The 12400-nt window shown below is 38.2% G+C and overlaps 1 protein-coding gene across 3 annotated transcripts; it reads left to right on the forward strand.

Annotated features, from left to right (window-relative positions):
* Nucleotides 1–82: 82 nt before the first annotated feature.
* On the forward strand, nt 83–7978 carry LOC109475706. 3 transcript variants are annotated; one of them, XM_019776470.1, is made up of 8 exons: nt 83–471; nt 1205–1405; nt 1515–1616; nt 2825–2926; nt 3977–4108; nt 4961–5021; nt 5932–6056; nt 7024–7978. In XM_019776470.1, the coding sequence occupies exons 1-8, from the start codon at nt 235–237 to the stop codon at nt 7150–7152; spliced, it is 1089 nt and encodes a 362-aa protein (XP_019632029.1). In that variant the 5' UTR covers nt 83–234; the 3' UTR covers nt 7153–7978. The 3 variants fall into 3 exon arrangements, with proteins under 3 accessions (XP_019632029.1, XP_019632030.1, XP_019632028.1); XM_019776471.1 differs by having other exon boundaries at nt 87–761; XM_019776469.1 differs by having other exon boundaries at nt 92–761; nt 1156–1405.
* The last annotated feature ends 4422 nt before the right edge of the window (nt 7979–12400 follow it).

The raw sequence follows: 12400 nt of genomic DNA on the forward strand, positions 1-12400 counted from the left end.
CCCGGTCTAGGTCTAGGGTTAACAAAGTTGCAGGTTTTCATGTTGGATTGCAAACACTTTCTAACATTATTAATATCTTGTGTTATATCATGTAATTGTTTAAAATAATTTCACGTCATAGATTAAAATTTAAGATGGCGGACAACATCATTAGCTGGATATCTTAACTACACCGATGGATGTCTTAATCAATGGAGTATCAAGTATGATTCCACCCATTGATCGATAAGCTTTATGTCTACCTTTTCACATACAGGAATGATCATTGTGCATCCATTGCTGGTGCCTTTTGTAAACCAGCTTTATACCCCTACACGACAAGAGATAGAGTGGGCCGAACAAGTCACGGCAGGAGTAAGGGTCTATCAGCGAACACCCCAGGAGTACCGGGAGTTCATTGGTCCTCCTCATCTTAACGGTGCTACCCACATCCTGGAGACACACAGAAAGATCCAGGCATTGGAATCATCCGTAAGTATAAACGATAGACCGCAGGGTAAATCCAATGAAAATCCGGGCATCGTTATTCCACTAATACGGAAAGGAGGACTCACAGGCAACTCAATCAAAGGAGGAGAATGGACCACAGGAATCGTACCTGTCAACTTGGATTCGTCTTGGCGAGCTGCCTGGGACTCTTCATTTTTCAACGCTCGGAGTGTGAACAGTTCAGACCTGACAGCAAAGAAGATGGACCTCCCGGGAATCCAGCCTCCCTTCCATCTACTTGCGACATTGACGATGTCTTTGTCTGTGGCAAAGTAAATTGATCTTATATTTTTTCCTTGTGATGAGTATAAGTTGGGTGGTTGGATGTCGGTTACTTTAACACATCAATGAAAACTAGGCAGATGCAAAGGAGGGAAAGGCGCAATTTTTAAAGCACGTAAGGGATAGATATATAACATTGCACAGTAACTGTACAATTTTACATCAAAGATGAGTAATAATTAGCATTACTCTTATTTAAGGAGAACAGTTTTCCATATGGCTATCCATATATTTCCCTATTTTAATTTATTTTTTTTCTTCCGCAATTTTTTTTTATTTAGAAGTAGCTCGATAGAAGAAAGTATTTAAGATCATCAAGTTCAGTCTAGATTTGTTACTATGCATGATAGTTTCATCTCTTATCTTGTGTTCCCTTCATGACAGGTCATCAGAAGTCGCCCGATTTAATCTCGGTACTCTCAATGCCGTGCAGCTGAGGCCTATAACAGAAGGAGAAACTGTCAGAGCTTACTTCTCTATCGACAGTGTGGAGGACGCAGGGAGAAGCGGCAAGTACTCCGTGGTGACCAGCTCTCAAATCCTGGTCAACCAGCGAGATGAAGTCGTGTTCCGGGCAACGAAGCAGACCATGTACCCAAAGCTGGCAGCTGCAAAGTTAGAATTACCCAAGAAGGTGATGTCAGCCTACATACATGTATATGATATGACTTGCACTTATTTCTAAAGAAGTAAACCTCTCTGTGTTTCTATAGTTAACTAAAGCTGCCCCCTTTGCTTTGTAGAGGAAGAGTGAGATTCCGACTGTCTCGGAGCTTCGCAGACGCGTTGTTCAGAACGCAACATTTTGTGGGAACGCAAGTAGTCCACCTTTGGTGCCTAATCAGGTAAGGCGCATTGTATTTTTTTTATTTTTAATTGTTCTTCGAGGCATCTCTTACCATAAGTAATATATACTTTTTGTCCTTTGCTCGAAAAAAATACAGCACAAAGGTAAAGGTCAAATTAGCCCCCCCCCCCCGGGACTGATGTCAGTACTGTGGCAGAACTCATTCAAATGCTATGGTTTCGATTTTTAGGGGGCAAATGCAAGTAATTTTTATTCACAATTTTCACCTTATAAAAAGGCCCATTCGAACCACTTACATGTTTTGGGTTACATGCAGGAACTGTAAAGAGAGATGATTGTTCACCCAAGAGTTGAAAAATTTAACGTGGTACCAATTTACATGCTTTTGTTATAGTGATGTAGTTTTATGGAATTAATTTTAGGGTGGAGCTTTCCTAGCCTCCTTCGCAGACTTGTTCGGCGTCGGCGTTATTTTTTCTGTGAGCGACGCGAATACTAAGTAATATACGGCGGAGGGACGATTTTGCTGCTGAGGAAGTTTTTGCCGTGGAGAGAATGTTTCGTGCTCCAACAAGTCTGCTTCCAGTCGGCGACCAAAAAGGGCTTGGCATTAAGCTAGCCTTTCATAGAGGATATATTTTTGACATGGCGGAAGCAGACTTGTTGGAGCGCGAAACCTTCTCTCCACTGCAAAAACTCCCTCAGCAGCAAAATCATCCCTCTGTGGCATATTACCCGCGTCACTCACAGATAAAAAAGGCCAACGCAAAACAAATCTGCGAAGGAAGCTAGAGCTTTCCCATGAAAGATGGAGAAAGGGTGATTTACTTCCGTGTAATATCAAAACGAGTCCTGGCCGAGAAATTTCGAAGTGAGAGCACAAGCGAATGGATTTTCGTGGAACATTTGCCATTTGCCAGTCAAAAATAAGTAGTTTGGGTTTGCCTCCCCCACCAGTTTATAGAACTGGAACTACTAGAGGATTTCTGATAAAATATCTCGAAGTGGATAATTCTAAAAAAGGTTTTTTGTTCTAGATTTTTAGTATGTGGGTACTAGTGGGTTAGGTCGGATATGGAGCAAGTAGCAAATTATTCAAATTGACACTTAATTTTGTAAATCTGAAAATTCTCTAATTCCAATGTTTTACATAATAGAGCTTGTATATATATAATCACACGATAAAGTTTTCATGATTGCATGGGCACACCGATTTGACAACGTTTCAATCTCCTGCTTCTTCAGTTATATGTCCATCGAATGGTCAAAGTCTTCACCCCCACTGAAGCCAAGGGACTAGCTACTCTGATACGAGCTACGAACCAACATCACCTCAACGTCAAAAAAGTAAGTGAACTAGATACGCCGACATTTGCTTTCGAACAAATGTAGCGGATGGCTTCATCAGAACGCGGGAAAGAAGGAGAAACACAAGGGAATACAATTCTTTACATTGATATAACTATAGTATGAAGTGACAACAGTCGGATAGCTATCCCCTACATTATTGGTAAGGATTTTTAATTGCATAATGTAAACTGTTAATTTTGAACATAAAAAGAAGCGTTTATGTCCCGCATTCCAATGCTGGAGCAGGAAAGCTTGACAAACCTACCAAAACACTTGAATGCAGTTCATTCTGTCGATATGGTATGGCTTTCAAGGTACAGGTGTTAATTGAGTTAAACCAATCAAATCCCAACACCCAATCAGCAAGTAGAATAGAGAAAGGCTGCATGCCTATTGGTTGCTTGCTCTGCATGCCATTCTGATGACACATGCCCAAATATGCCAATACACTGCTATAGTACATTTTCTATACCACACCAAAAAAGCTCAAATAAAGCCACTCTAATATTTGCCCACTCTACCTTCATGCCAAAGTTCATGTTATTTGGCCGAAAAATGAAGGAGTTGAATCAATTTAAAGAAATGACAGGAGGAGGAGAAAGAGAAGAACATGAGGAAAAACCATATGTCTTCACACATCACACCCTATAGATGTAATGTTTTTACAAACGGTTCATATTTGTGGGAAGTTAGATGTTTGCTGTTCCGTGGTCCCCATGTTAAGAAGGGCTCGTAATAGCGGGTTTAGTGTGTTTGCTGTAAATGACCGCGGGTAACCCCAGATCGAACGTCTGTTCGGTTCGAATGACGTCATATTGAACATGATTCGCGGGTTCGGGGCTTGATCTCCATACAAGCAGAGTTGGACTTTTCGGCCTGTATTTGACCATCGTGTTTAATGATTCCGTTTTTGTGTGACACACGTTTGTAACTTATTCTGCTTGAGTGTCATTGTGTTTTTATTGTGTACATTATCTTTTGGAAATAAAATGAAAAGAGAGAGTTAAAAACTATATTTTTCGTGAAACATTGTTGTTTTCATTTTAGTTCAACACAGAAGATCTTGTAGCAGCAGGGCCTCTGGTTGAGGCGGCAACTGTCCACAATGTTGCTGACGATTTTGGAGACATCTTGTATCAAGAGGTTGTGAAGTCTTCAAATGTGAACCGAACGAACCAGGTAGGGAAACATTCATTAGACCATGTTTAAAGTTAAAACTTTTGGTCCAACACACAAAAAAAGGTATCTCACCTAGAGCTTTATTTATTTATTTAATCTTCAAAGACACCTGGGTAGCTCCTTCAGCCAAAAGCTGATTTCCAAGGAGGCCCACGGGAAGTACAAAATGTAAAAGAATAATAGATTATACAAAGTACATAACAAAAGATGTAAATGAAATCAGTATAACTGAAAGTTATACATAAATAAATGAATAATACGAACATGAACTGAGGGAATTTACAAGAAACATAACTTCAAATCATAATCATAATTAACGTAAATTGATTTCCGTTCAATTATCATTCGAGGTCAGAGGTCATCTTAATAGCTGCCTTTAAGTGTTTTAAAGTTGGAATCTGCCTTACTTCTGCTGGTAGTCTATTGAGCTTTCGACCAGTCACTCTGGTCTTCCTCAGAAGACTGACCCAGATTTCGAAAGATTCCAGCAGTACAAAACTACAACAGAATTAGCTGAAACCTAAATTCCTGCTTCGAGAGTACATCAAAGGAGGGGATGGCTTGTCTGATGATCCATGTAAATCACACACTTCGCCCGGTACCAGTAAGCGGTATGGTACCGGTGCAAATTGTCTCTCCCAAAAAATTCTCCACCTCTGGGGTTAATTTAGCTATAAGGTAATAGGCCAAAATTGGTCGGTACTAGTACTTTTGCAATAAGCCTTGTGACTGGTAATTGGTAAATGGTTTGGTGTTTTAGAATTCTATACAATTACCCGGAATATACAATTATAAGAAATACAAATAAGTGCAATCCCCTGTATAAGTTTGACTGCCATGTTTATCTAACAGGAGGACATGATCGGTTCAGTCAGCTACATCCACAGTATCCAGCAGCTGGCAGAGAATCCAGGTGAGTTTCCCTACTCCTTACAAACAGCTTGTATTGGCAATATAAGATAAATCTTGCTTACTGTGGTCCAGGAGTCTTGAGAACTGATAAGTACATCGGGCAGTTCATTATAAAGGCAATAAATGGTCACTATGGGTACAATTAGAACTTTTCTTTACAGTAATCAATCCGTGACCTAAACTTGTAAGGACAAAAACGTGCAATGAAGGTATTTCATTTATTATTGTGTATAAATGACAAACTTTATTACATTTTTTGAGACACTACGCTTACAACATGTATGGAATAAAGAAGATATAGTGATATTTCAGTTCAACTTTAAAGTCCATTCTACAACAAACGCTGTGCTAGTTTTGGTGGGTTAGGCTTCTTTTGAGGGAATGAAAGATGGATTAATAATGATGATTTATGGTCGGTTCCTATAACCATCGGGTCCGCGATCCTTCATTTTTTTATGTTAGCAGCAAAAGCAACATAACCAACCGTTTTGAAAAGTATTGTCTGATTTTGTTAGTTTGTTTGTACCAAGTGTAGAATAGGAGGGTCAAGTAAGATTTATGAAATATTTTTTCTGAATTAACCTCTGATTTTAATTGTATTTAGTTTTATCATAATTTTAGTTACTAATCTACAGTTTATAATAACAAAATTTAGTTACTAATCTGAGTATATCAGAAAGTTCTGTATAGTTAGAAATAGGTTTAGAAGAAGTAAACAACACCCTGTCATGTAATGGTAACGTCTACCTCTGTTTTAACGTCATTCAAACTGAGTGGGTCAGTATATCGGATATTAATGACCTGGGTTTTGGGGGAAATGGAACCTTCTGATTGGTCGACGGCATCTGGCTATATGATAATGTTCGATATCGTCTTCTATCCAATAATAACTGACCTGTTCCCTTCATCAGATCTAGAGGAGGTGACCGTGCGTACTCTGGGGATTAAGAACTTGGACGTGGAAGAATTACTGGAGAGAGAAGTTCCGGTGAGACTTTTCTCTGGAACCAGAATGAAAACCAGCGACTATGAAGAGGTGAGGGATTTTAGAGCTTGTATCTTCTTTCACTGAAACCAACGCTGTCCATGACCCCCCCCCCAAAAAAAAAAGAAAACAAATGCATTATTAAGGACAAAAAGAAAATAAAAGATGAATGAAAATGAAGAGTCTATTACTCACCATACCAGTAAACCTTGTGTTTTGTTCTCTGTCAAAGGTTTATAATCACCTAGATTTCATAATCAAGGCAACGATTTTGCCGAACTTAATTTTATTTGCTCGCTTGCATCAGTTTTGGGGTTCCCGGAGAATGTCATCTATATTAAAAAATCAACATGATCTACGCGGTAATAAGCCTGAGTGGGAGGTGTACACGACCCAGACAGTTATATTCAGAACCGTGCTTTACAAAGAACCGTGCCTTTGCATGCTTCTGGATAAAACACTCTCCACAGGTTGTCAAAATCTGTGCCAAGACTATCCATAACGGTGCCTTATTCTAAATTGATGTTAACCCATTGAAGCATAGCAACGCATGATTTTGTATGTAATATCAGTAGATATTAACAATTTATCTGATAGCGCTACGTATATCTGTTACTTAGAAAAGGTTCACCTCTATTGCTATACGAAATCAACACTCAATTCTCGCCATTACACAGTTCTGATTATTTCAAATTAAGCGATTTGATATTAATTACCAGTGCATATAGTATGCACCAGTAATTACTATTAAATCACTTAATTTTATTTTACAAATAAAATGCACTTAATCGTTAATTCTGATATTTTACATTGATCGTTAGCCAATATTATAATTTAGTCTCGAGCGGTAATTATTATAATGTCTTTTGACCTAATATATCGTCATGTAAGCTACCACGATTGAGTGTCCCATCACTATGTATTGTTTTGTTTACACAAAACGTTATTAGAGATATTGAATAGTTCGTACTGGTATGGTTACTAGGATTAACTAAGAAGTGTACTATTTTTTTACCAGATCTGCAGGGAGGATTTCCCCTTGCTCTACCGAAGGATTGTTACTCAAGTTCTGTGGAAGTTTCTCCGCCTCCGGCCTCTTTCTTCTAGCGACGAGGTACCCGCGGAGATTCAGCCCAAATTCTCCTGATCCATACATTCGGGGGTGAACGGGAGGGTCGGTCATGGTTGTCTTCTTTTTTATTACAACATTTAATGACAAAAATATGGCGACATGTTCAAGCTAAAGTTTAAGTTAATGTCGCTATCTAACAATACAAAAACACATCAAAACAGACACAGACATGCAAAGCTTAATGATAACACTGTAGAATAAACAAGGTAACAATATAATGCATATGGCTATGTTACTGTGATCATATAAAATATATAAAGAGGCATTGTATATGCAAGGAAATTGCAACTAGGTAGGTACTTCGACCAAAGTTACAAACAGGTCTGTGACATGACCTAACAGTTTTTATAAACAAGTTGTCTGGTTGTGGGTGAAGGGTGTGGTTGGTAGTTGACTTAATTTTAACTAAAATTCGACTCGATTTGTATAAAAGGTAGGCGTGGCTTATTCTGGTTAGGCTGCTTCCGAATGTCAGCCGACATTGGACGGCCAGTGTTCAGGTTCGGAATGTTTGCACATTGTTTCAAATTGTAATGTTCTGTGACGGGTCATTAAAATTAGTGGCAATGTTCAATGTAAAGGTGAAAGATTAGGCATTGTTTTTGCGATCACACTATTCTGTATTATCTCAAGTAAAATCTGGTGTGTTATGGTTTATGTTTATGGTAATAAATGAATCAAACAGCTCATTCATTATTCCATAGTTTTATGATAACAAAATGCTTTTAAACTCCTTCGAAGACTTAAATAAAAAATGTTACTTATGGCAATATTGAAAGATAGAGGCTGGGATCGGAAAATAACATTTAGATCTACTCAAATAAAGCTTATTATTATCGTTCTTGTGTTTGTGAGTGTGTGAATTTTGTTTATTTCAGTGGAATAGTTTAGAGTTATTGAAGTCATCACATTTCAGGGTAGAAAAATATACATGGCGTCTTCTGAATAAGGCAATCTGTATAATATTGACACCCTGTCTCAACCTGTCACATATTAGCTCATTTGGATAACGTAGTTCAAACTTTGTGCATTTAAAACAGCATTTTTTAATGGATAACCGGCTCAATTTAGAAGTAGTTCTTTTACCAGTTTGACAACTTTTCGTAATGCATTCGCTGCGCCTTTGCATAATGCTACGGGGAAAAACATTAGAAAACATTTTAGTTGCTGTCTCTTGTGACTATTAAACAAAATTTAGGAAGGGAAATTCTTGTTGCATTTCCTTCTCTACCAAACGAAATAAGCAACACTGGCAAACCCTAAATTAAGTATAGAAGTAAATTCTCGAACTTTTTGGTTTGCAAAGAGAGGATAACTTTTGTGTTGTATATTGTGAGAGGGGATCATGCGCCGAATGATGTTATCTAAAAGTTTAAAAATTAAAGTAAGCTTATTCCTCAGAAAAGGGGTAGTCGTAGACTCTACCAGGTTTCAAAAGCGTTCGGAAAGAGTACAGATTTGCAAAAAGACAGATAATGTGCCAGAAAAGTTGGTCTGAGTATAGTTTGCCCCAAGTCTGTACACATTTAGCAGGAAATCGACCCTGGCATGTTATCTGTCTAGTTTGCAAATTTCTACTCTTCAAAGCCCTCATAAAGCCTAGTAGAGGCTAGAAACTAGGTAGTTGTGCAATACCCTGCCTATATTAGCCAATCTCGCTGTCAGGGTCCCTGATTGGGTCCCTTGAGAAGCCAAGCTTGTATCCATCGCACAATTGTTGGCCTAGGGTCATGTCGCTACAGTATGGTACGAAATAAGCGCAAAACTTGTACCTGTAAAATGTGGCTTGTCAGACACTGAAAGTTTTCAAACTGTTGAAGAAAAACCAATACTATAGTACATGTTTTTCGTTTATAAGGTTAACTGTGCTTTGTGAACTTTTATAACAATCTTATCTATTGCTGTATCTGACAACGCCCCTTTATTTGCCCGGTTTGACCCAGAACTAGACAAGTTCTTTTACCAGTTTGCCAACTCTCCGAAATGCATCGCTGTGCATTCGTATAATGCTATGGGGCAAAACATTACCTTAAGTGCCAATTGGAAACATTATCAACTCAAACGTAAGAAAAAAGCATTTAAGCGGCTGTCTCTCGTGGATATTAAAATATTACAAATCTTACACAAAAAACATTTAGGAAGGGAAATTCCTGTTACATATCCTTCTCTACAAAAAGAAATGATAAGTACATCCGGGGACTTGAAATTACCATATATGGAAGTTTGGGAAGTCTAAAACTGGGCAATATTGAGTCTTGTTTGTCTTGAGAACATTGTCTTCAGGAGTCTTTCCCTGACAGGTGAGTGTTTTATTTCTTTTTTCGCAGATATGTTGTTTTTGACCTGTTTAAGATTCACGCGTTAGAACTCTATATTCTAAAACAGACGTTTAGGTTTCGGCTTATGTTTAACGTGTGTTTTTTTTTTTTCTTGGACTGGTATTTTTGTTTTTACGCCAGCTAAAACAGGAAGAAAATTAACTATATTAACTATAAGTAAATAAGCAGCACTGGCAAACCCTCAATGAAGTATAGAAGTAACTTCTCGAACTTCTGGATTGCAAAGAGAGGATAACTTTTGTATAGTCAAATCTCTCCAACTAGCAGACCCGTAGCTTTCTTGTGGTAGACTCTACTTACGGCGCTGTCAGGCGGTAGAGGTCAGGGGTCACCTTGGTGACGATCGAAGAAACCGGTTTGGCAACTTGCCAGGTCCTAGGGTAATCGAGCTATATGACGAGAGGAGGACAGACAAGTAATTGTCATGATAAGCGAGTTACCATACAAATTTGTTGCAATATTGTTAAATTATCGACAGTTGTTTCGTCAATAAAGCAAATATTACATTGTTAGAAGGGATAACGTGGCGAAAGATGCTATCTAAAAATTTAAAAAATTAAAGTAAGCTTCCTCCTCTGAAATCGGTGCAGTCGTAGCTTCTACCAGACTTCAGAAGCGGCCGAAAAGACTAGAAATTTGCACAAAAAAGACAGATAACATGCCAGGGGAGTTGTTCCGCTAAAGGAGTACAGTTTTCCCCGTACTCATTTAGCGGTTTAACTACCCTGGCATGTTCCTGTCTATTTTGAAAATTTCTACTCTTCCGAGCCCTCATAAAGCCTGGTAGAGGCTAGAAACTATTGAGTAGGTAGTTGTGCATTATTCTGAGTATATTAGACAATCTCGCTGTCAGGGTCCCTGATTGGGTCCCTTGAGAAGCCAAGCTTGTACATGTATCCATCGCACAATTGTGGCCCTAGGGCCATGTCGCGACAGTATGGTACAAAATAAGCACAAAACTTGAACCTGTGACATGTGGCTTGGTAGACAAAGTTTCCAAAATGTCGAAGAAAAAAAAAGAGTATAGTACATGTATTTCGTTTATAAGTATAACTGTGTTTTGTGAACTTTCCTAAAAACCTATGGGTCTATCTGACGACGCCCTGTTTGACAAGAAAATAGATCTTTTACCAGTTTGGCAACTCTCCGTAATACATCCGTGCGCCTTCGGATAATGCTACGGGGCAAAACATTATATATCTTAAAAGTGCCAATTGAAAACATTATCAACTTAAACGTAAAAAAAAATTTAAGCGGCTGTCTCTCATGAATTTTGAAATATTACAAATCTTACATGAAAAAAAAATTAAAAAAATCACGACGCCTTCGTATAATGCGACGGGCAAAAACGTTAGATATCTTAAGTGTCAATAGGAAACATTATCAACTCAAACTTAAAAAACATTTTAGTGGCTGTCTCTCATAAATATAAGAATAATACAAACCTTTTAAAGTTAAGAAGGGAAATTCTCGTCTCATTTCATTTTCTTCGAAAAGAAATGATAAGTACATCCGGGGACTTTAGATTACCATATATGGGAGTTTGGGAATTCTAAAACGGGGCCATATTGAGTCTTAGTTGTCTTGAGAACATTGTCTTCAGGAGTCTTTCCGTGACAGGTGGGTGTTTTATTTCTTTCTCCGCAGATATGTTGTTTTTGACCTGTTTAAGATTCACGCGTTAGAACTCTATAGTCTAAAACTGAGGTTTAGGTTTCGGCTTATGTTTGACGTGTTTTTATCGGGATTTTTCTTGTGCTGGTATCTTCTTTTACGCCAGCCAAAACAGGTGGAAAATGAACACTATCTTGCCAATTTCACACTGATTTGTAGCCGCCAAACATCTGGTTGCAGATAAAGAACTATAAGTAAATAAGCAATACTGGCAAACCATCAATAAAGTATAGAAGTAACTTCCAGCTTGCAAAGAGAGGATAACGCTCGTATTGTATATTGTGAGAAGGGCTCATGCGGCGAAAGATGTTATCTAAAAGATTAAAAATTGAAGTAAGCTTCTTTCTCTGAAAATGGGGTTATCGTAGGCTTCAGAAGCGGACGGAAAGAGTACGGATTTGCAAAAAAAGGCAGATAATGTGCCAGGGAAGTTGGTCCGCTAAAGAAGTACAGTTTGCCCCAAGTCTATACTCATTTAGCTTTTCATCTACCCTGAAACGTTATTTGTCTATTTTGCCAATTTCTACTCTTTAAAGCTCTCCTAAAGCCTTGTAGAGGCTAGAAACTAGGTAGTTGTGCAATATCATGCATACATTAGACAATCTCGCTGTCAGAGTCCCTGATTGGCTCCCTTAGACACCCAAAAGTTTCCAAATGTCGAAGAAAAACCAATACTATAGTACATGTATTTCGTTTGTAAGTGTAACCGTGTTTTGTAAATTTCCTAAAAAAACCTATGGGTCTATCCGACAACGCCCCTTAATTTGCTCGCTTTGATCCATAAGCAGTTCTTTTACCAGTTTGACAACTTTTCGTAACGCATCACTGCACCTTCGTATAATGCGACGGGCCAAAACGTTTGATATGATCTTAAGTGTCAATAGGAAACATTATCAACTCAAACTTAGAAAACATTTTAGTGGCTGTCTCTCATAAATATAAGAATAATACAAACCTTTTAAAGTTAAGAAGGGAAATTCTTGTCTCATTTCATTTTCTTCGAAAAGAAATGATAAGTACATCCGGGGACTTTAGATTTCCATATATGGGAGTTTTGGGAATTCTAAAACGAGGCCATATTGAGTCCTGGTTGTCTTGAGAACATTGTCTTTCAGGAGTCTTTCCGTGACAGGTGGGTGTTTTTTTTTCTTTCTCCGCAGATATGTTGTTGTCGACCTGTTTAAGATTCACGAGTTAGAACTCTATAGTCTAAAACAGAGGTTTAGGTTTCGGCTTATGTTTGACGTGTT

The sequence above is a fragment of the Branchiostoma belcheri genome, unplaced genomic scaffold (assembly GCF_001625305.1).
Source record: "Branchiostoma belcheri isolate BF01 breed outbred unplaced genomic scaffold, Haploidv18h27 scaffold344, whole genome shotgun sequence".
Lineage (NCBI taxonomy): Eukaryota > Metazoa > Chordata > Leptocardii > Amphioxiformes > Branchiostomatidae > Branchiostoma > Branchiostoma belcheri.